General features: G+C 43.8%; 1 protein-coding gene across 2 annotated transcripts in view; it reads right to left on the bottom strand.

The window, feature by feature from the left end:
* ift122 (intraflagellar transport 122 homolog (Chlamydomonas)) overlaps positions 1-25,401 on the bottom strand; it is a 171,828-nt gene that overhangs the window by 93,453 nt on the left and 52,974 nt on the right. For both annotated transcript variants that reach the window (XM_078543871.1, XM_078543873.1), the window contains exons 10-15: positions 24,388-24,526; positions 21,693-21,895; positions 16,788-16,925; positions 3,881-4,045; positions 2,846-3,043; positions 547-687 (exon numbers count right to left, since the gene is read on the bottom strand). In XM_078543871.1, the coding sequence (XP_078399997.1) occupies positions 547-687; positions 2,846-3,043; positions 3,881-4,045; positions 16,788-16,925; positions 21,693-21,895; positions 24,388-24,526 (984 nt within the window). The remainder of the gene's footprint in view (positions 1-546; positions 688-2,845; positions 3,044-3,880; positions 4,046-16,787; positions 16,926-21,692; positions 21,896-24,387; positions 24,527-25,401) is intronic.

Below are 25,401 nucleotides of genomic sequence, written 5' to 3'. Positions count from 1 at the left end.
AGGTAAGGGGCAGGAGGTTTAGAGGGGATGTGAGGAAGAATTTTTTTCACCCAGAGGGTGGTGGGAATATGGAACTCACTGCCTGAAAGGGTGGTAGAGGCAGAAACCCTCATAACATTTAAGGAGTATTTGGATGTGCACTTGTGATGTCAGGGCATACAAGGCAATGAGTGGAAAATGGGATTAGAATAGTTAGGTACTTGTTTTGACCGGTGCAGACTCGATGGGCTGAAGGGCCTTTTTCTGTGCTGTAGACCTCTATGACTCCAATAGGAAAGAAGTGGGTGTTAAGGGCAGTACCAAGGGTCAGATTATACTAGTTGTTTTATTTGTGGATAGGTGCCTCAAAGTAGAAAAAAAAATGAAGTGACCCTTACATTCAGGGACCGTGTGGTGCAGTAATTGAGACCATGCCTTCTTCACCTGAATTTTGCTCAGAGAGGGGATGGGTCTCCTTGCTCTGCTATTTGATTAGCCTCTTTAAGGAGCTGTCATATTTCTCCCCCTATCTATGTATGTTTGGAGGAGTTTATGAGCTACTGATACCTTTTTAGCAGTGTCGAAGTCCATCCCTTCCAAGGCCTCTATCGCCAGGTCCCTCCAGTCATTCTCTGTTACTCCTAAGCAAGCAATTTGATAGGCTTCCTTATACATCTTCTTTTCCAAGTACTGGTACATGGGTGCTGACTTATTTTTTAAAACAAAAGAGTTGCCTGTTAATTATGATTAAATCAAATAGCATCTGTTAAACAGAACAATTTTTCATTTGTTTTTCTTATCAAATTAGCACATTCCCATCTTCCAATTTGGGACTGAGAAAGATAACCCATGAAGAAGTGCACACATCCGGTCAGTGTTACCCTTAGGATGAGTCATTAGGTGGTGGGTGTGTGTGGTGTGGGATGGGGTATATTAACCATTGTGGTTCAGATCCTGTAATATCCATTAATGAGATTCTAATTATGGGAAGTCAGCTGCACCTTTCCCTTTGATCATGTTCTAACAATGCTACCTTATCTAATTGAAAGCAGTTTTAATGCTTTTTTTATGTTAATTTCTGAACTTGTGTGACGAGGAATGGAACAATTTATCACGCACTTGCAGAGCCGGTTAAACAGTAAATACAGTGGAAAGCTCTCTGCTCTTCCCCAGTAATGGGTCTCAGCCTGAATTCAGAACAGAAGTCTTTTAACTGCTCCATTTTCTGTTGTTGATCATCTTATTGGGAGATTGCCAATTCAGCAGTTTAGTGGTAAATTAAGAGCAGTTTTGTGCTACAGACCCCTGCCTATCAGGAATTCAACTGAGGCTGCCCAAACTCATTTTATATGGAAACCTCAAGCAGCAGGCATGGTACCTTTCATCCAATTGGCTTGAGGTGGATTTGAGCCAGTATCTAGTCCAGTCTCTCGCCCGAATACTAAAAACAAATGACACCATCCAACTTTCTATATTTCCCTTTGTCATAAATGTTTTATCCTACTTTACATCATAGCATCTAGAATGCTCCATGGAGAAAGTAGGCAGGCAAACTGCTCTCACTCTTGCCAATATTTCTCTGTAATCAGTAAAAGTCTTTAATCAATGCCAGGTTTCCTCCTAACCCACATACAGTTTAGGCAGTTTAATTGAGATCAAAATTTTAACCAATTAGTAATCGACATTTTAACCACCCTATCAAATCACCAAGATCTCCAGTTTTAAAAGAATCCCATTGTTTTGCTCATTTTCTTCTGAAGTTGCTCTTCATGGGCATCAGGAGCCCTCTCATAACTTGCCTACTGCCTCTTTATGCTGAGCTAGGCAGCAAAATGACTGAAGACAACACACAGGCAACACAGCCAGGCCCAATTCTGTCTCTAAAAGCAGAATACTGGGAATGATGGAAATCTGAAATAAAAACAGAAAGTGCTGGAAATACTCAGCAGCATCTGTGGAGAGAAAAACAGAGTTGACATTTTAGGTCGAAGATGCCACCACCAAACACATCTTCTCCTCGCCTCCCTTTTCAGCATTCCTGCACATTCATGTACATTGGAGAGACCAAATGCAGACTGGGTGGCCGCTTGGCGGAGCACCTCTGTTAATTCAGCATGCATGACCCAAGTTACTGGTGGTCTGTCATTTTGATTCTCCAACTTGCTCTTACATTGACATCTCTGTCCTTGGCCTGCTGCTCTGTTCCAGTGAAGTTCAACGTAAGCTTAAAAACAGCACCTCATTTTTTGATTAGGCACTGAACGGCTTTTCAGACTCAACACTGAGTTCAACAATTTCAGACCATAAACTCTGTTCCCCTATTTTGTTTTTTCTTTGCATGTTTCAGTTTTTCTCTTATTTTCACTTTCTGACAGCAGCACACTCGTTCTAAGCACACCTTTTGTTTCTTTACTTGCCCCACTTCGATTCCCTTTGGTCCTGGAAGACTAACTCTTCTGTTATTCAATTTCGCCTGTCTTCCAATCACAGGCCTTCCTTATGTTCTTGTCCCACCCACCCCTTGCTCAAATCCTATATCTTTAACTTTTCAAAGTTCTAATGAAAAGTCATTGATCTGAAATGTTAACAATGTCTCTCCTTCCACAGACGCTGCCTGACCTGCAGAGTATTTCCAGCATTTTCTCTTTTTATTTCTAATTCTGTCTCCATCTTACATACATTTTCAGCAAGTGTCAGTGATGCTGAAGTCAAATGGACAGCCCCAGCTATTGCTCTGGCTGAGCTTAGCTAACTATAACCAGAGACATCTCTGGTCTCAGTACCATACTTCAGTTATTCATTAAAGCATCAGTAAAACTGTATTCCCACTGATCAAACATGCATCAGTCTATACAATGAGCCATACCTGTGGAACCTCGACTGCAGACATAGCGTACACATGCAAGCAGAAAATTTTGGAGCCATTATATCCCACCACAAAGCCTTGGAGCTTCTGCTGGTGCACTGGAAAATTACTGGCTTTGATGTTGAGAAAACCGCCACCAGAAAAACAAAGCATATCTTCGCACTGGGTGTTCCAAGCCACACTGTTAGCGTTTGGCTCCTACAGAAGACATTGAAAGGAGGAATGTTTGACAGGTTATCATTCGTCAGTATTAATTTAAGAAAATACCATTTTCCAATAATTATGACACTTATTACCATAGGCACTGGAGGGCAGAATCAGGAGAAATGTTGAGGATAGCTATTGGCTATGACAAGACAAGGCAGGGTGGGGTCAGACAGAGACCATCATCAGCAATTAATGCAACAGCTTCTCTGATGAACTTCTAACTTAACGTCCAGTAATGAATCATTAGCAGGCTGACTGAAGATCACATATAACAAATGAAATGGTCAAAACTGCCACCTTTCTATATCCCACCTGTACCTAACTTTCAGGATTATAAGTCTAATAAAAGAAGAGTGAGTGTTCCAAGCTGAATGTTTTAGCGTAACTTTGATATTTGATTTGCAAGAATTGAAGTTTAAACTGCAGGCAAACCAATGTGAGATTGAAAGTTTGTGTTGGATGTGAGGCTTTAAGGAAACAGTCTCTCACAAGTTCAGCTTCACACCAGTTGCAGTATAATTACACCTTGAGCACTAAACCAACTTTCCAAATTTTAAAATGAAAGCTAAGAACTGAGATGTTCTCTGTACTGCCTTTATGTTCCTAATATTAGACAAGTGCTGCCTGCTGTTAGCTTCTGTCTAACACTAAAGGTTTCACAAGTATCTGGAGGGTGGTGAGGACATGTGACTGAATAAATCACTGTAAAAATGAATATTAATGCAAAACAGTATCTAAAAGGATAACTGTTGTGTTAAATTTAAATACTGCAACATATAGAAGGGACTTCTTCATTGAATATTTACACCTTGACTGTGTCCAACTTACCTGGAAAAGGAGTTCTTTGGTACTTATGTCATATACCAGGCAAGTGTTGTGTTCATCCACCACAGCCAGTTTGTTGCGTGATGTACTCATGTCTAAACAGCGTACAGATGTGGCTTGCTTAAGAAGCACAATGGCAAATGGGTTGTCAACAAATATTTTCAGAATCTACAATGGATAAGCAAACACATATATATTCACCTTTTTAAAACATCAGCTTGATGCGAGATTCATTTTAATACAATTGCTTTACGCGTGGTAAACATGAAGCAGCTCTTTTCTGAAACAGTTTATGTATAATCTCCTTTGTTTTTTCTAAAAGCAGTAAATATACATGTCCTCACACTTCTGGGATTGTTGCTTAGAATTCAGTCGAGAGCTTTGGAATAAAATCTCGCTTCTCTGTCGATTCAGGTGAAATGGACAGCGTCCACCCAGTTCACTACAGAACTGAATCGCAGCACAAAACATTACATCACTTGAATTCATCCTTTACACAATGTAAGAACTTGCTGAAATTTTTGTCAATTCTTGGCAAACCAAAGAACAGAAGGTGCATCATAGAAACTGGCACATTTTTGCCCTACAACTAATATCCCTTTAAAATCCATCTTTAAATCCTCAACCATTGCCAAAACAAACCTAGCAAAGTTTGATGGAAAGTTTGGAAGATATTAGATAAAATACCCCATGACCCCAAAGAATTATGGTAACAAGGAAGACAGAGTAGATAGGGGAAAACTGTTCCCATTGCTGTAAGGATTGAGAACATGAGGACAAAATTTTAGGTAATTGGCAAATGAAGCAATGAAAACATGAGGAGAAACATTTTCACGCAGTGAGAGGTTAAGATCTGGAATGCACTGCCTCAGAATGTGGTGGAGGCAAGTTCATATGAGGTATTCAAGAGGGAATTAGACTGTTATCTAAAAAGGAAGAATATGCAGGGTTACAGGGGAAGGCTGGGGAGTGGCAGTAGATGAATTCTTCATTCGAAGAGCCAGCGCAGATATGATGGGCCGAATGGCCTCCTTCTGCACCTTAAACAATTCTGTGATTGCATGTGATACCTTCATCATTCGTGTATTATTCGTGCACTGTCTGAGTCACGCCAAAGCTGTACCAATTTAGAACGAAGGAAACCCTGGCTGAGGAGTTTCAATCTCCATTGTCAAGAGAGTTCTGCAAAAACACTACCTTCAGCATTAACCAAATTAAAGGAGATCAGAGAGCTTGATGTAGCCCCAGTCCAGATGTTACCAAAAGAAACCTGACAACGGGTTGCCCAAAGGTCTATGGAGCACCGAGAGGTTAAATAAGTGAGGCACTGAGAGTTAATTTTTCAGAGAGAAGATAAAGAAGCAACTTTGGCCTGAGCAGGAGCTCAGTGCCGAGACAGAGTGGGCCACATCTGCAAAGCCAGGCAAGTAAGTGAGAATTTGTCTTATGAATTTAATCTACAGCAGCACAGAAGTGATGACAGCATCAAGAACTCAGCTCGTAAAATGTGGCCTAGCAGCCTGCTTGATTGGCACCCCATTCACAAGCGTTAGATTAGAAACAGGAACTCACCAAGGCTCCTTCCAAACACACAACCACTGCCATCCAGAAGGACAAGGGCAGCAGATAGATAGGAACACTACCACCTGGAAGTTCCCCTCCAAGCCACTCACCATCCTGACTTGGAAATATATCGTCGTTCCTTTACTGTCATTGGGTCAAAATCCTGGAACTCCTTTCCTAACAGCACTGTGGGTGTACCTACACCATATGGGCTGCAGTGCTTCAAGAAGGCAGCTCACCTTCTCAAGGGCAATTAGGGATGGGTAATTAGGGGCGGGCAATAAATCCTGGCCTAGCCAGCAATGCCCACATCCCACGAACGAATAAAAAAAATGTGGGATATCCTGGATCTCCAAAGCATTGTATAAGTAAAGCTAAGGAATTCTGAGCTCCAAGTTCAAACTCAGCAGCATACAAAGGCAGGAAAGTATCCCGGAAGATTCTTATTCAAATACAAAGGATATAGTTACAATAGAAAGGTTTCAGGAAATACTTAACAGGTCTTAGGGAACAAGCTACTAAGAAAACTCAAAAAGACAACATTTATTTTCACTTGAGAAAAGGAGCCTGATTTGACAAGAAGAGGAGTGAGGGATGCAGGTCTCTGTGATTCAGCAGGAGCTCCTTGTTTTACATTCACTATAGCTGGGATTCAGAAAATACTGGAAAATATGGATATGGTTGAAGAAACGGTGCCTGAAAAGGCAGTTTATTAATTGATCAATTGATCAACTGACACCTGAAGCAATCCATGGCCCAAGCAGAAGGCTGAGGCAATCAGTACTGCGGTATGTTTATCAGATTTATATGCAGAGTGCAGAGCCTATAGTTCATCAGGGAAAGAACAAAAGTAGTATGCTGGACCTTGTAATCTTTTCAATGACAGGAACAGCTCATTCAGTGAGCATCAAAGTGACAACTGTCTTCATCATTTTGGCCATCTGTTCTTTTTCAACAGGGGCAAGAGATATCTGTCAAACCTCCCAGGCTGCATTGTACAGTTGCATCATCAAGTCACAGATACACAACTTACCCAGGATAGGAATTTCATTAACTTACCCTTGGTAACCAGCCAAGAACACAAGGGAGTTGTGCACTTATTGGGCTGGATTTTCCTGTCCCAACACATGGCAAGCCTATATTAGCCTTGCGGAAATGGAGGTGTGCAGGTCCTCGAGGCAGAAGTCCCGCCCCAATTCTCATCGCTGGCTATTTTGATTGGGGTAGGAAGGGGGTGGGTTACGAACCCACATGCAGCATTCCCAACCTTGCCAGCTCCATGGCTAAAGCTGCAACACAGGACTACTTGTATACCAAACAGCAGAAGTAGCATGCCACAGACAGAGCTAAACAATCCCACAACCAATGGGTCACATCTAAGCTCTGCAGTCCTGCCACATCCAGTCCTGAATGGTGGTGGACAATTAAACAACTAACCAGAAAAGGAGGCTCCACAAATATTCACATCCTCAATGATGGGAAAACCCAGCACATCAGTGCAAAAGACAAAGCTGAAGCGTTTGCAACCGTCTTCAGTTAGAAGTGTCGAGTGGGTGATCCATCTCAACCTCCTCCTAAGGTCCCCAGCATCACAGATGTAGTACAGAAGACTCATACTCAAAAACAGCCACGCCCAAGCCAAGCTGGTCCAGTACAGCTATAACACAGGCATCTACCTGATATTGTGGAAAGTTGCCCAGGTCTTTTGTGTCCATGAAAAGGAGGACAAATCCAACCCAGCCAATTACCGCCCCATCAGTATACCTACACAGCAATAACCTACTCACTGATGCTCAGTTTGGGTTCTGCCAGGGCCACTCAGCTCCTGAACTCATTACAGCCTTGGTCCAAACACGGGCAAGAGTTGAATTCAAAAGGTGAGGTGTGAGTGACTACCCTTGATATCCAGGCAGTATTTGACTGAGTGTAGCATCAAGGAGACCTAGCAAAACTGAAGTCAATGGGTATCGGGGGAAAACTCTCCACCGGTTGGAGCCATACTTAGCACAAAGGAAGATGGTTATGGTTGTTGGAGGTCAATTATCTCAGTCTTAGGACATCACTGCAGGAGTTCCTCACAGTCGTGTCCAAGACCCAACCATCTTCATCAATCACATTCCCTCCAACATAAGGTCAGAAGTGGGGATTTTCACTGATGATTGGATAAAGTTCAGTATCATTGGCGACTCCTCAGATACTGAAGTGGTCCGTGTCCATATGCAACAAGTCAGGCATAAGTGGCAAGTAACATTTGTGCCACACAAGTGCCAAGCAATGACCATCTCTAACAAATGAGAATCTAACCATCTACCCTTGACATTTAATGGCATTACCATCACTGAATCCCCCACTATCAACATCCTGGGAGTTACCATTGACCAGAAACTGAACTGGACTAGCCATATAAACACTGTGGCTACAAGAGCAGGTCAGAGGTTGGGAATTCTGCAATGAGTAACTCATCTCCTGACTCCCCAAAGCCTGTCCACCATCTACAAGGCACAAGTCAGGAGTGTGATGAAATACTCTCCACTCACCTGGATGACCGCAGCTCCTACAACACTCAAGAAGCTCGACACCATCCAGGACAATGCAGCCAACATGACTGGCACCCCATCCACCACTATAAACAATCACTCCTTCCACCATCGACCCAGGGTGACAGCAGTGCGTACCATATATATAAGATGCACTGCAAGACTTCATCAAGGCTCCTTCAACAGCACCTTTCAAACCCGTGACCTCTACCACCTCAAAGGAAATGGTCCACAGGTGCATGGGAACACCACCTGTTCTCCTCAAAGCCACTCACCAAAATCCTGGAACTCCCTTCCTAACAGCACTGTGGGTGCACCTACACCACGTGGACTGCAGCAGTTCAAGAAGGCAGCTCACCACCACCTTCTCAAGGGCAATTAGGGATGGGCAATAAATGCTGACCTTGTCAACAACAATCATCAAATGAAGTTAATGGCCTAGCCCTGGATGTACAAGGCCACAATTCTGAAATTTGCAGATTGTAAAAACTTTTAAGGGTTGTGAACTGTGAGGAGGAGACTGGTAGACTTCAAGAGAAGAATGGCAGGCTGGTAGAATGGGTGGACACGTGGCAGATTAAATTTAAAGCACAGAAGCATGAATTTCTGGAATTCCTTCCCTGCTTGTCTCCACCTCTCTACCTCACTTTCCTCTTTTAAGGCACTCCTTAAAATCTAGCTCTTTGACAAAGCTTTTGGTCATCTGACCTAATTCTCGTTATGCGGCTCGGTGACATATTCTGTTTAATAATGCACCTGTGAGGTACCTTGGGTTGTTTCAGTGTTAAAGGCGCACTATAAATATAAGTTGTTGTTACTGTGATACACTTTGTTAGGAAGGACGAGGAGAGGCAATATAAACCAAAGGGTACAATTCTAAATGGGGTGCAGGAACAGAGAGACCTGAGGCGTACATGTGCATAAATTGCTCAAGGTGGCAGGGCAGGTTGAGAAAGTACTTAAAAAGCATATGGGATCCTGGGCTTCACAAAGGTATACAGTACAAAAGCAATGAAGTTATGATGAAGCTTTATAAAATACTGGTTCAGCCTCAACTGGAGTATTGTGTCCAATGCTGGGTGCCACATTTAGAAAGAATGTGCAAGCTTTAGAGAGGGTGCAGAAAAGTTTTACGAGAACAATTCCAGGGATGAGACTTCTAGTTAGATTGGAGAAGCTGGAGTTGCTCTCCTTGGACAAGAGAAGGTTGAGAGGAGATTTGATGGAGGTATTCAAAATCATGAGGGGTTTGTGGGTCGCAAATTGTGAATCGCAACTTCAATTGGGGTCACAGAAACAGCAAATGGGGTAGCGAGAAATAACATCTCCTGTCCCCTTGTATTGTCCTGGCAGAGGGAAGTAACCAATCACAAAACAAACTCCTGCCATTGAATATTTTGGTTGGCTGCAGCGGCTCTGATCAGGCACACTGTGACTTAACTGTGCATTTGCGTAAATACATCAGAGGCTTCCAGAGAAGCTTCTCGGAGCAGTGACGATAGAGGCGGACACAGATTCAGCCCAGCAGCCATTACAGATTTTCATATGATGTATTATATGTTGATTTATAATACACAAACTTTAATAATAATAAACTGAATGTTACTATGCTGTTTTATTTCTGTTTTGTTTTTGTTGACATCTGAAGTCACGTTAATTTTCAAATGTTAAAATAGGGTCATGTTGGAAAGTAACTTGGGAAGCGCTAGTTTAGACAGAGTAGATAGAGAGAAACTGTTCTCGTTGGCAGAAGGACTGAGAACTAGAGGACACCAATTTAAGGTGATTGGCAAAAGAGGCAATGGTGACATGAGAAATAGCTTTTTTAAGCAGCGAGTGGTTCGGGTGTGAAATGCACTGCCTGGGAGTGCGGTCGAGGCAGATTCAATTGTTAAAGGGAATTGGATAAGCACTTGAGAAAAAATTTGCAGGTTGAATGAAGGGGGAAAGGGTTGGGACTAGCAGAGTTTCGCTTACTGAGAGCTGGTGCAGACTCAACAGGCTGAATGGCCCCTTCCTGTGTTGTAACTATCCTGTGGTTCTCCATGACCCATGCTGCAATCACATCACCTGCACTGCCAGTCCAATTTCTAAATGGGATGCTGGTTTTCATTTAACTAATTTCAGTTTTAGTATTTAATTAGCTAAGTTTTTATTTAAACTAATTACTTGATCTATTTCAAGTTACAGGTGGATTAAATCAAATATTTACCTTTATTGTCGTAGTGGTGGCCTGGATGAATACTATCAAACACAACTGTGATCATTTTTAAGCAGGTAGTGAACAGGTTGCTGTAAAAACAGAACATGCTGGAAATACTTAGCAGGTCAAGCAACATCAATGGTGAGAGAAGCAGAGTTAACTTTTCAGGTTGATGGCCTTTCATCAAAAATTGTGAAAGGTTATTGACCTGAAACATTAACTCTGTTTCTGTCTCCAAACAGGTGGAAGAAATGGTTCCACCAAGATAAAATTAAAAGAGAGGCTACCTTCTAGCTGATTGGCAAGGTTGGGGTCTCCTTTGGTTACTGATTACTTTGAACTCAAAGGGCTATCCAGCTAACGCAATACTTTATTTTTAACCCTGCCACCTTACAAGTGGATGCCACCAGCTTTGTTACCCATGTGTTCATGTCTGCTGCCATTTTAATCCTGCAGAAATGGAACACGGAAGGTGCCCACAACAGGCTGATGTGCGCCTTGTTAGAATTAAAAACCCAGGTTCCAATGACCACGATGTGATTTTAACAAAGAATTGTCTGAATCTGCACAGTCCCAAAGCCAGTAGCAAAATCTAACATCAAGCAGAGGTATGTTTCATCCAAAAAACATGTTCTAACCTTTCCTTAGGCTGGGAGAAGCAGGATTCCTGAGTTTCTCTTCTACTGGCCCCCAATCAACTTACTTAACTGCCAGGCACCATTCCTGCCATCACATATATCACTGAACATCCTGAGAGTGTGCCCATCAGCAGGGGAATGGCAAGAACTGGCATAGACAATTGTGATGTCTCTTGTAACAATGCAACACCTATACTACAAAAGCAAAGTACCGCCGTCACTGGAAATATGAAATAAAAACATAAAGTAATGGAAGCACTCAGCAAGTCTGGCAACATCTATGGAGACAGAAACAGAATTAATGTTTCAGATTAACAACCTTGCAAATTTTTTTGATGAAAGGTCATCAATCTGAAAAGTTAACTCTGCTTCCCTCTCCACAGATGTTGCTTGACCTGCTAAGTACTTCCAGCATATTCTGTTTTTACAGCAACATGTTTAAGAGTGATCAGTATCAGATATCCTGATTTCTAACACCAGCGTACTCCCAGCATATGACCAAATGTGATGGCTTATCTTGCTGTACAGCAGGTCAGTTAATAGCGCTACAAGTGCACAGAGTGCTAAAAGAGCAGTGCCCACCATTGTGACAAGATCACAGGCAGAATTTTACATTCAGCGTGCAGACGCGTGCCCGACATACTGGAATGTAAAATGACGCATGATGATGTCGGGCGTGCGTCCAGGCACCACTGCACACTGCCGCGATATTTCGCTGGGCGGGCGCGCTATGAGGAAGGAGGCGTGCCCGTCATTAATTAACGAGCCAGTTAAGGCCTTTGAGGCACCAACTGTCCTTGATTTTACACAGCCCGTGCGATTTTCAGGGCATCACACGGGCACAACGGCAGGTGGGTAGGCCACATTTTCAAAAACATTATCCACAGGCAGGATAAGAGGGGTGAGTGGGCTTGCTAATGCGAGTTGTTAGTACTTTAGCTTATAACTTACTGCTGCTTGCTTGTGTGAACAGGACAACTTCATTTCGCTTCAGAGCTGCTTTGACAGAAAAACAGGCTTCAATTCAGGACTCCTTCCCTTACCCTGGGAATGGGGATTGTGGTCTCCGCTGGAGGCACCTCCTCTGAGGCGGAAGAGAGGGCCAGAAGGGGGAGGAGGCCAGGTGTCCCTATTCAGCCTCCAAGGGAGCGACCTGTGGGAGAACAGGCACAGGCACAAGGGGCGCAGGGCCAACGGGAAGTCCAAGGCGGAAGGGGCCGCAGAAGACACCACTATCCTGCTGCCAGGGTTTACAGGCAGTGATGCAGCTGCCTCAATATGTCTGAGGTGCAATGCCAAAGGAGGCTCCTCCTCTCAAGGGAGACCGTGACCTCCATTTGTCAGGTGATCAGCCCTGAGATCAGCTCCGACTGTATGGGTGGACACCCCATGCCAGTGGCGTGGAAGGTCACAGTGATCCTCAACTTCTATGCCTCCCACTCTTTCCAGGGGTCAGTGGGTGATCTTTGCGGAGTCTCCCAATCAGTTGCCCACAGTTGTGTCAAGCTGGTGACAGACACTCTGTTCAGGCATGCTTTGACTTTCATTCACTACCGCACAGACGAGGCCAGCCAGGCAGAGCGAGCCAGAGGCTTTGCCGCGATTGCTGGGTTCCTCCACATTCAGGGTGCAATCGACTGCACACACAAAGGCGCCAGCGGGTGAGCCGGGTGGCTTCGTCAACGTGAAGGGGTTCCACTCCATGAATGTGCAGATAGTGTGTGGCCATAGGATGCAGATTCTGCAAATCTGTGCAAGGTATCCAGGCAGCTCCCACGACACTTACATCCTGAGACACTCCCAGATGCCGAGGTTCTTCAGTGCTCCAGCCCGGCTGGATGGATGGCTACTGGGTGACAAGGGCTATCCCCTTAAAACGTGGCTCATGACGCCTATTCGCCATCCAAGAACAGAGGCCGAGCAGCAGTACAATAGGAGCCTCGCCTACCACAAGGGCGGTAGTAGAGGGAACCATCGGTCTTCTCAAGATGCGCTTCCAATGCCTGGACCGCTCAGGGGGCACACTGCAATACCCCCCAGATAGTGGTTGCATGCTGCGCTCTCCACAATCTGGCACTGGAAAGGGGGGACATGGTGGAGGAAGAAGATGTTGACGCAGCTGCTCTGGCTGAGTCCAGTAGTGAGTCCAGTAGTGAGTCCAAGGATGAGCACATTCAGGAGAAAGCAGGATAGATGCTGACCTGGGCAACCTCCAGGGAGGCAGGGACACCCAAGAGGCTTTGGTCCAACGCTCCTCCTGCTAGCTTACCAAAGATGAACAAGCCAGGGCTACAGGCTCCATACTCGATACCTGACAGGAACATTTGCTTGGTGAACAACATGCACCATGTGCCATTTCAATAAAGTTCAATGAAAAACAAGTCACTCATAACATCATGGGTTACCCTGCACCTGCAGAACTAATGAAGCTTGTTGAACACAAACACATTTAATGGTGTGGCGCCTAGCATACATAAAACAAATTAAATGTAAAGGTGTTCTCCATCACACCTATTAACAAACAACGTAAAAGTGGGGGAAAAAATATCAGCAGTGATAAACCCGTGTTGTGCTTAAGGTGCTTTAAGTTTTCGTTTGCAGGTGCTACATCTAGGTGCTCCCCACTCGCTGGTAACGGCATTGGAGATAGCCTGCTCACTCTGCTGTCCTGTTGGCCTTGGCGGGTGTCCTCTGGCCCATGGAGCCTGTGCTAGCCCCACCTGGGAGGGAGCGGCCAGTGCCACGGCTGGCATCTCCCCAGTCTCCGCCACCTCATCAGATGCTACGGTCACTGGCAGAGGGGCAAACGAGCTGCTGCCGTCATCCAGAGTGCCCTGAGAGGAGCCCGCAGAGACGACAAGCAGCTCGTACGCCAATGTCAGGTCGCTTTGAACCCCCCTGCTCACCATTGATGGATGGGAACCTAGCTGGGATACTGGGTGCCCAATCCATCTCCCACACTGACAATAACCACCTGAGGTCATTGCCGGTGTGAGGGCTTGCAGGTCCAAGCGCATCCCCAGGAAGCCCTAATTCAACTCCTGGAGGAGCATCTCCATGAGAGTCGCCACTTTCTCCATGAAGGAGGCAGTGTGCTCGGCCATGAGGGTCATTGCATTGCTCATGCTCCACATGGACTCCTCCACAATGAAGACCATGGCACGCATTCCCTCATGTATCTCCGCCAGATCCTCCCGCACACCCTGCTGGACTTCCAGCAGCTGCTGCCTCAGGGGCGACTCCAGAGGCTCATCATCAGCCACCGACTGAGCATGTTCCTGGTCTCCAGCAGTCCTCCGACTGCCGGCGCCCCGGGCACTCTCTGCCTCCGCCTGCACCTCAAACGAGTGTGAAGTGGCCTCACCGCTGTGCACCGAGATACTATCCGATGATCCAATGCCCACCGGGGTGCTGGTATCTGCACTGGTGCCTGCCTGGCTGATGCATTTCTATCGTGTGTCCTCTGGGGTGAGCAGTCCTTTCAGGCTCCTGACCCCAATGGGCTGCTGGTGAGCCTGAAAGGAAGAACAAGGATATGTCATTAGTTGAAGTCGATACACCTGTTACTGTGCATGCCTGGCACCAGGATCAGGGTGCCCTCGTCTTTCCATTATCAATGGGGATTCCATGTTCGAGGCTCACATCAATATACAGACAACAGCGGAATGGCTGCTATTACAGACATTCTGACCTCAGTGAACTGCACTTTTACCTCCCTGTGTCGCCCCAACCTCACTGCGGCCAGCTGACCTAGGCACATGGTGCCTCTCCAGGGCCTCCTGTTTGTATATGGTCAAGATTAGGAGGTGGGGCGGTCCTCCACCAGTCCGCAACCTTTCAGCATTGTTGTGGGACATCTTCTCCTGAAAGGAGAGAGGAGCATTGAGTAATCCACCCTGTTCCTGCATTGCCATTGCATCCTGGCCAACCCCACCTGAGGAATATCTCACAGGGCTCAGCCGATTCGTGACCTTGGAGCCGCAAGACACTCATTCCAAGCAGCCAAGGCTCAATCCCTTGCCCAGATGCTGCCTCATTGACATTTGTCACTCACACTCCTCACACTCTAAGAACTCTGAAGTCCGGGGGGTAGGCGCTCCTAACTGCTGTGCTAAGTGACTCATGCCAACACTGTACTCACCCCTCCCGGTCGCAGAAGATCATTGAAGCGCTTACGGCACTGCACCCACGTGCACCTCACCAAATCATGGGAGCTCACCCTGGATGCCACCTCCTCCCAGGCATTTTTGGTGAGGTGGGGGTGTCTCCTCCTCCCATCCCCGGTGGCAAGTATATCCCGGCGTGCTGTCACCTCCACCAGGGGGGCAGCGAGACACTCATCGGAAACACGCGGGGCCGACTGCCCCACCAACTTGCCCTCCCACCTGCCATGTTCAGCACTGACGTTCTCCATAACGGGGGTCCTCCAAGTCAATGGCAGCCTTCACATGGCTGCCGCGGCCGCTTTTGAATCGGCCGCTGGGTCACCATTGGACTTAATTGGCCCACCTGCGTAAAATGGCTGTGCGGAGCCGATCGCGGGCAGCAGTTGGGTCCCACCAAGCCCGCCCGACCAATGTAAAATCCTGGCCCACGTTACTGGTCCCTTGTGTTTCCTGAAGTAAGTAATCATGCATTTGTGATGGGAAAAGGAACCCCACTTTCAAGCAATTGTACATGGACCCTGGACTGACCAAGATTACTGAAACTGGACAGCCTTTTCTCATTTTAGATTTGCATACATCACTATTTTATCTCTACAGCATGGCTTGGCAAGGAAGATCAGTTAACTTTAGTCAATCTCTAATCTATGTTACGTCTGACATAGATGAGATTCACTTACAAAAATTGAGAACATGTTGCATTACTCAAGACTGGCATCTTTCATTGATTACAAAAATCATTAAAATGTATAAAAAGCAAAATAAACTGCAGTCTCAAAATTTCTGCTTTGAATCATCATATTTTTTCTCCTATTCTTTCATGCGCCTTGTGCTAATTATGATTTTCTAACAAATGTGGCAGTCAGCCATTCAACTGTAGGGATACAGGCTGACTCCCTAACCTAGAAACAGGATGCAGGAAGGTGTCAAAGGGGCCAGATGGTGCAAAAGTGGTTAGAGGTTGTAATGGGGGTTGTATAGGGAGTTAGAAAATAGTGAGAAACTAGGGGAGGGCTAGAAAAGAGAGGAAAGGCCAAAAAGTGTGGGGAAAGCCAATGGGTTTGAGAGGCAACAAGGTGTGAATGGGGCTGGAGGATGATGGATTTGGGTTAGAGAGTATGAAAGAATCTAGAATGGGTAAGGGGTTACAAGACATGCATGGGGCTAGAGGGGCTCATCAGATCTTTCCCTCATGGTCAAAAACAGGTAGCTTGTGTTCTGGGCCTTCACCAGTGATAGAGCCAAGTTCAGGAATGTGTTTTTTCCTAAACTCAAGTGCAATCATTTCCTACAATTTCCTCCCAACTCAGGTCTCCCAGGCCACATCCTAACTTGCTTCCCGACACTGCTAATTTTAACAAACCATTGGGTCTCAAGAATCAATCTGCTTTTTCCAATGGGGTTGCTGGCCCCTGCTTTGCAGTTACCTGCGACACATCGAAGATTAGTAACTCATCAAGGTAGGAAAAAGTGAACAAAGCAAAAGTGTCCTTTCAAGCTTCACGTAAAATGTAGTTTGCCAGAGATTCAATATTAAATCATCTTGCTCAAACAGTAAACGTGTTACATATTTATTTATTAATCGCTCCTAGAATTAAAAATTACTGAAAATAAATGCAAACGGTTCTGTTTTCCTCTCAACAGGAGCCTATGTAACTCAGCCCAAGATTCAAAGCAACAACCACAGAAAGTGAAGGAAGTACTGCCCCACACATCACCATCCAACTCAGAATGCAGCATAAAATAGAGCAGAGAGACAAACAGGTCCCATGTAATCTTATTAAACACTTGCTGGATTAACAGTACCTGCCCATTCTTTAGACCAACTAACAGGCCTTCTCTTCCTGATGGTCCTCCAATGACCTTAATGTAGCGAATGAGTGACTCCATTAGCCATTCTCTCTCCTTCACACCACTGAATGACAAGCACTGCAATCTCTTCTCCTACATGGGACATAAGGAAGGCATTAGTGAAGATGCAAGTGATTGACTTAAAGTGCCATTTATTCAAAAAGGCACTAGAGAAGTTAACTGTGCAAGCCTCAAAGTCTGGATTAAATGCAGTCAAAGCAAAACGTCACACTTAGTAGAAGTCTCAATTAAGACAAACTTCTTTCCTGGTCTTAGTGGAAACTATTCCAATGGGCGAGGCAGCTAAAACTTCAAATGACAAATGGCTTTGTTGATGCCCACAACCTTGTGAAAAGATTTATTTTCAGTTTCTACACTGCTTACAATATTGTTCCCAAATCTGGGCTTTCGTATCAATTCTAATTTAAACGTCTGCCCTCCCAGCACCGATCCCTCACAGTCAGTTTCTGCCTGAGGGAGCTGACCAGCAGATTTAGCCTGTCCTCTCAGCTCAGGAATGGGGTGCGACAATTGGATGATTTAAAGGGCCAAGGAAGACTTACTTTAAAAATGGGAAAGGGGAGAAATATGAAAGAGCTCTTTTTAACTGCAGCTACCAAATTAAGAATGAACTCTTCCTTCAAATTCAAAATCATGAAGTGTATTTCAATTACTCATTTCCTCTTTCTAAATTTGAGTGTTAAATAAAGTGTCCTCTTCTCTATAGGTACTGACCTTTACTAGGGCACAGCTCTATGGGTCTAAATCACCCTCTTAAATCTTTCCATAAATATACTCTTCATTGCCTGGGCAATGAGTCTTTTATTTCATGAAATCTCTTCAGCTCAGTTTCTGCTGTCTTTTAAAATCACTTCAAGTGTGGCATTCAATATGCCATCTTATGTTTCCCAGCTGTGAAACAGATCTGTGAGGTCTTCAGACATGGTAATGTAATTCAGTGTCTAGTGATTGACCTACTTTAGCTATTAAACATCAAGGGCATGCTGTGAACATATTTTCATACCTAGACTAGAGAAATCCATTGACATTTCAACCAGAGAAACAATTTGTAACAACTTTCAAATTTGAGTTGGTTATCTGAGAATACTATGAATATGAAATTACTTCATATTCCCATATGTTCCCTTAATTAGATTTTTAAATATTCAGCATTCTAAATTTACAGATTTAGAAGTATTGCAGAGGACAAACTTTTAAAAATTAAGGACAAAGTCCAGTAAAGGTATCGTGTGTGAAGAGGTGCCAGCCAAGTTTCTTCCTGACCTTTTGTCCTGAGTTAGCTGATTTTGGCTGTCGCAACATTTTGGGTCCTATAATGAACCACAACACCTCCAATCTGGGCAGTAGGTGAGGGTGGGGAAGATGGAATTCAGGTTGGGTGTTCCTTCCTGACTGCTTCCAGAGACCCAGCCAGGAAATTGATTTGTGCAGACATTTGGTAAGGACAGTACTGACTTCTGGTGCACCTTCCCAAGGTGAATTAGCCTGTTAGCATCCAATGCTTGGACTCACACATGAAGAATGGTCACTCAATCTAAGGGATCAGTATGTCATGGAACCACAAGTTATTAACCTCAGGCCAGTGATAATAAAAGGAAAGCAAACAGTCATCAAAAATAGAAAATGCAACACTTCCAGAGCAACCCAAGTACAGCATCAACCATGCATAAAATGACAAATTCTTAATTTTGCAGTTTCTGTTTGTGCAGCTAGAGCTGGCTAAGGAGTTTTAATGCATTCACTTTTGTTATTATTATTACATTATTTTGATAATAAGAAAAGAGGCTGCATCATAAATATATGAAGAGGAAAAAGACTGGCATTTTATGACTGGAGAACCAGTTGATTAGGTTATTAAGAAGCAGATTGCACAGCATGTGCACTGTATCTGGGTGGTGTAAACACAATGTGCCACAGAGTGATATGACAGGAATTTCCACCTACAGTTCCTTGCGCAGTGACTTCTTGACATTAGTTGTTTTGGCTGACAGGCTTGAGGAGCGAGCTGGAGGGCAAGCTACTCAGATACCTTATGTGCACCCAGCGTGTAGCTCAAGAAGAATGGGAAGCTGTCTGTCTGTCTGTCTTTGAACAGGAGTAAATTAGTTCCTTAATAATAAAAACATGTTCCATTCACATACCATTGTTAAATCTTTACAGTAAGAGAAAAGAATATAAAAAAAACAAGAAAGCAAACTTGTACATATAGCCTTCCTCATACAGCTCTCCTTGTCCTCGGCATCTCCCAAAGTCAATGAATTACCTTGTACTATAGTCACTGCTTGGTAAAAGCAGCAGCCAATCGACATACAGCAACAGTAGTTGATGCAATATCTACAACCAGTTACATTTATATAGTGCTTTTACCTTAATTAAATGTCCCAAGATATACCACAGGAGTGAGATAAAGCACAATTTGACACTGAGCCACATAAAGAAAGCTAGACCAACAGTTATATAGTGCTGTTCATGAATAGATGATGCACCAAAGTGCTATGCATCCTCTAAAACTAGTGTAATGTAGGAAAAGGGCCAACCAATTTGCACACAGCAAGGTCCCACAAACAATAATGTAATAATGACAAAATAACATGCTTTTGTGAAGTTGATTGAAGGATAAATATTGGTCAGGACACTGGGGATAACTCCTCTAATCTACTTCGAAATGGTGCCATGCGGTTTCTTTACGTCCACTTGAGAGGGCAGACAGGGCTGGGTTTAATGTCTCATTCAATAGACGTACCACAGACAGTACAGCACTCCCTCAGCACGACACTGGAGCATCAACCTCGATTTTTGTGCTCAAGTGCTGCAGTGGGACTTAAACCCAGAACCTTCTAATTCAGAGGAGAGTGCACTACCAACTAAGATACTGCGACACACTAAAGGAGATAATAGATGACAAAAACTTGGTCACAGATAGATTTGAAGATGTGACTTACAGGAGAGAAGAGAGTTAGAAAGGCTGAGAGCTTTAGGAAGGGAATTCCAGCACTTAGGGCCTAGGCAGAAGGCAGGGCCATTAATTGCTCCGCCATTGAAACTGGAGATGCTCAAGAGACCAGAATTAGAGGACAACAGATATCTCAGATAGTTATGGGGCTGGAGGTTACAGAGATAGGGAAGGGCGAAGCTTCAGAGGGATTTTGAAACAAGGATGAGAATTTTAAAATCGAGCTTAACTGGCAGCCAATACAGTTCAGCAAACACAGAGGTGATGGGTGGATGTGGCTTGTTGCAAGTAAGGGCATGAGCAACAGAATTTTAGATGACCTCAAGCTCAGAGAGTAGAACGTGGGAGGCTGGCCAAAAGTGCATTGGAATAGTGAAGCATAGAGATAACTAAGAATGTAGGTTTCAGCAGATGAGCTGGGGCAGGTGCTCAGTCAGGCAATGTTACTGAGGTGGAAATAGGTAGTCTTAGCGATGGCATCAGTATGATGGTATCAGTATTCGCCAGAAGTATATTTCTGGTTCAAGGTTGCGAAGACTGGTTCAGCCTCAAACAGTTGCCAGGGAGAGGAATAGAGTCGTTGGCTAGGGAACAGAGTTTGTAACAAAGGCAATGGATATATCTTCCCAATATTTTCTGTTCATCCTGTACAGGATGTCAGATAAGAAGTCTGATAATTTAGGGACAGCGGAAGAGTCAAGAGAGGCGGTGGTGGTGTACAGCTGGGTGTCCTCAGCGTACAGGTGAAAACTACTGCTGTGCATTTGGTCATGTCACCGAGGGGCATAAAGTTGAAGGCCAAGGGACAGCAGAAGTAATGGTGTGGAAGTGGAAGAGAAGCCATTGCAGGCGATTCACTGGCTATAGTTAGATAGGCTGGAATCATGCCAGTGCAGTCCCACCCAACTGGACAATGGTGGAGAACCACTGAGGATGACATGGATCAACCATGCCAAAGGTCAAAAAGATGAGACATCTCAGTTTACATTTGTCACAGTCAAATAAGATTTGTGACTTTGATAAGAGTTATTTCGCCAGGGGCAGAAACTTGACTGGAGGGATTCAAACATGGATTTCCAGAAAAGAGAGGCATGGATTTAAGAGGCCGCAACATGTTCAACAGTGGATTTGATTCCCCTCTACGGTAGTTGAAAGGTTCTTTGGCCATCTCCATCCCATTTCCTGTACTTCTGCCCATGCTCCTTCCCCTCCCTCCCAAAACCAAGACAGGGTCTTCCTTTGTCCACTTTATATTCTTCTGGGCTCAACATTCACAGTTCAGCAATTTTAGACGATAACCACAGTTCCCCTTTTTTTGGACAACAGCTATTGGTGATGATTCTGCTGTTGCCATTCATGCCTCCTCTAGAACCATATTTTGTTTCTTCGATTGCCTCGTTACCACTTCCTTTTGCCTTGCATAATCATCCCTTATGTCATTTACTCACTCCTGGCTTTAACGCTTTCAAAGACGTTCACTTTTGTGCTCTCCTCCCCCCATCCCCCTCCACTTTCCTGCCTCTGTACTTGATAAAACCTGTTACATCTCTAATTTTTGTCATGTCTGCCGAAAAGTCGAAGGCCTGAAATGTTAACTCGGTTTCTCAATCTACGGGTGCTGCACAACCTGCTGAGTGTTTTCAGCATTTTCTGTTTTTATTTCAGATTTCCACCATTCACAGTGCTTTGCTTCTTTCAAAGTTCTAGATTTCTATCTAATGATATCTATTGACAGTTTGAAAATGATACCTGAAAGTACTTTAATAATTAAACATTTAGGGAAAAACATCGTTTGGAAACTCAACCAAGTTGGATGTCTGCTATAATAAAGTAACTATACTGACTATGATAAGCCTATGAACTGAAACTTCCATTAGTCAACATACCAGGCACAAGATAAGGTGCTGGGAGCATACAACTAATAGGTTGCATTCAAATTTCTTAGCAATCTTCTCCTTCACGCGGTAATGCATGTCAGTGTTATCTTCTGAAAAGAGCTCGTAGATCAGGATTTTTTCCGGTAGCTGGATTGCTAGTCGGTTTTTATAGATAGCAATCTTCTTCACTAGTTCCCTGCATCTGATCCGCACTAGGAAACAGGAAAATGTACACGGTAAGTGCAGTGACCAGGCATTATCAGATAGCATGCTCTTGAACTGATTAAACTGACTGCTAAATGTATAATTCTTTGCCATGAGCTGATGAACCTATGCTTATTCAAGAAAACTATCACAAGGGATTGGATTTGTTGCCTCCTCCTAAAATGCATCAGTTTGAAGCACTTCACTATAAGTAACAACCAGCTTGCATTTAGATAACATCTTTTACATTCTCATGTGGTCTCAAAGTGTTTCCAGCCAATTAATTCATTTTGACATCTTGGGCAGAATTTTCAGGACATTGGGCGGCCAGCCAGCGTGAAAGGACCGCCAAAAGCCTCAGGGCTGCCGGGATGGAGGCAGGAGGGGTGGGGCGAGCGCTGAAGTCAGCGCAGGCGTTGGGGAGCACGGGAGAGCTGCCTCAGGGAACTGAAGAATTTAAACCCATCAAATAAAGATTTTAAAATGCAGAAAAATATATCCACACGTCGGACTCACTCACCTAAACAACAGATTATAAAAATTCAGCCCAAACGTTTTTATTATTTTTTAAATTAATATCGGAAACTCAACCCGCTCTTGGGTGAGGTTTCCTCAAAATTGCAAAGGCCACCTGGCCAATTCACCTGCCCGCCAATCATAACGTTGGACGAGCAGCAAAAAATTGCCTTCAATTACTACTTTAATGGCCTTAATAGGCCTCTTAATTGTCGGTGAGCGCACTGCCAACTCTCGCGTGCGCCAGCCGACTGAAATGTTGCCTGAGTGCGTGATGACGTCAGGTCGCTCGGCCTACGTCATCACGCACTATTTTACACCCGATTGGGTCGAGCACGCACCTGCCCGTGGGATGTAAAATTCTGTCCTGAGTCACTGCTGTTTTAACCACAGCAAGATTCCAAAAACAATATAATTAAATGGCACCATAAACTCTGACCCCACTGTTATTCCTGGGCTCAGTGTTACTTCTAAGATTTTTAGTGAGCTTCAGGCTTCAAAAAAAATGTTTCTGAACAAGATCTAGGCCCTTGAACAAATAACATGCTGCTGCAGGATTTAAAGCAAGTTTCATTGAGGTTCATTTTGTCTCACTGCAAGTGATTAATGTTTGCACCAGGATCAGAGGGAAGATGTTCCTGAGGCATTTGGATGCTCAGAAATGGTGACCAGAGTCAGGCAATCAGTCTGCGCTATGGCCAATGACTGCCTGTTCAGGCACTGGCCAGAAAGGGCTTGACAGTGAGTACACTCACAACTACAAATCCACCATGGGAAGTAAGAGAGATAAAAAATAGCTGTTTTTTCAGTCATGAAAATAACGGGAAAAGGATTTTAGGAGTGGCAGGGCACATCACATTTTTCTTATGTGCTGGTGATGGACAAGCCATTAAGCACATATTTGGAAAATTTAGGTTATGATGACAACATAAATAATGTAACAGAGTAAGGGGTTTCGGGGACTGAAGAACAAAGTTGCTTTTAGATAAATTTGTAGCGAGTGAACAGTCACAAATAAATCTGGGAGGCTGATATGTTCCCACTGTATAGAGTGAGGCCATAGCAACGACACTAGTGATTAGAAAAATTAGTCTGATCTCAAGAATGGCATTGATGAGTCAAATTTAAGTATTTCATATTATTAATTGATGTAAGTCATAGAATTCCAAACGGTTACTTTCGGTATAAAAAGCTTCAATTTGATTTAGATCATGCAACAACTTGCATCTTCATCAATGTAAACAATCACTTCTGTTAAAGAAGGCCAACATTTCAGTTTGTATCCTTGATTTAAGTAAAAACTGCAGCAAATGAAAAGCAGGTTAGTCATCATCTATAAAGAGAATGGACAAGTTAGCAGCTGAAATGTGTTTTTAATTTGAGTATGCTGAAAAAAAGAGACATGCTATCAAAGCTTTTCATCTTGCACTCATTAATACAAATGCAAGAATGCCAAATTTCAAAGGGAATAGCAGTCTATATTGCATGAGAAAAGAGGTGCTGATTGGTTGGCAGGTCGGCTCTGATTGGTCAAGATGTTGCCAACCAATCAGCACCCATTTTCCCCTGCAGTATAAATTGCTGTTCCCTTTGAAATCTGGTATTCGTGTCTGTTCTGATGAGTGCAAGATGAAAAGTTTTGACAGCATGTCTCGTTTTCTCATCAATATTTAAGTCTGTCCTACCAAGCAACTATTTGTATTTATGATCCTTCAATTTTTCCTTTCTCCCTATGGTTGCTGACTCATCAGTTGCTTAGTTGTAGGATTTTCTACGTTTAAGAACTGCACTTCTTTGCCTTTTATTTGTTATATCTAGATTAATCTGATACATATCGGAAACAGGTTGACTTGATTTCAAAGCTGCAGAGCATTAATTACAGCTTTTGATGCATCAGTAATTTATTGTGGTGATTACTAAGATAATCATTTAACTACAATAGTATGGGGAAACCAACTGCCAACACCTTTGCTTAAGAACTCACCTTTCTGCTCTGTGATGAGATGTTGGACAATGACATCAGTCATGCTGTCTCTATAAGCATAGCGGTCCTTGTACAGGCCGTGCACCGTGCTAAAAATGATTTGGTAAAAGGCAATTGTACCATCTTGGCAACCAACAACCTTGGAAGAGAATACAGAACCATTTGCATGCAGTCATCATCCACAAGAGTAACAAGACAAAGAGAAGCAGCAATATGTAAACCTCCGAAATATAACTGAGCCATGATCTAATTAAATAGCAGAATAGATTTGAGAGACTGAATGGTCTATTCCTGGTTCTATGAAATACAAACAACAAGTGAAATTTCAACCTGCTACACTGTTTGAATTATGCCACCAGTTAATGTTTAATCATTACTGCAGTTTTACAATCATAGAGTCAATACTGAAAACAGAAAAAATGGATGCCACCAAGTGGTTCAAAATGTGAGTGCATTCACCTGCAGAAACTAACCAAAAAACTGAGAAATAATTAAAAATTGCAATGACAATAGATACTATTCCTTGCTGATCCTCACAGTTCTGTCTAAATATGCACTCAATATGGATAAATAAATGTACAGATTAAAACACTGGAGATTGTTAACGGTACAGTTGGATTAGTGACAATTCTAATTCGAATAATTAAAGTACACTGGCCCAGATATTTGAGCATGCCCATTTTTGACAGGTGTGGAGCACAGGAAGCGCCCGAATGGCAAGGCCCAAGGTGCTCCTGATTTTGGGTTTCAGGCATCATTTTGACTGAGTCAGTGAGTTACAGGGAGTCAGTGAGAGGAGAGTCAGAGGAAGATTTCCTGGAGAAATATGTTCAAACGTCAGGTTGCTGCAACAACAGATAAGTAAGGAAGTGCAGTAACTGTGTCAGAAGGATGGACAACCAGGTCAGAAGGTGGCGATGGCTAAGGATAAGGGTAGTGTAGGGGGAAGCAACGATGATCAGCCATAACCCACATTCTTTCAATGGGGGGGGAAGGGGGTAGGAGGGGCATTCC

This window comes from Cetorhinus maximus, chromosome 6 (genome assembly GCF_964194155.1).
Source record: "Cetorhinus maximus chromosome 6, sCetMax3.hap1.1, whole genome shotgun sequence".
NCBI classification, from domain to species: domain Eukaryota; kingdom Metazoa; phylum Chordata; class Chondrichthyes; order Lamniformes; family Cetorhinidae; genus Cetorhinus; species Cetorhinus maximus.
This window is presented reverse-complemented; position numbering and strand designations above follow the sequence as displayed.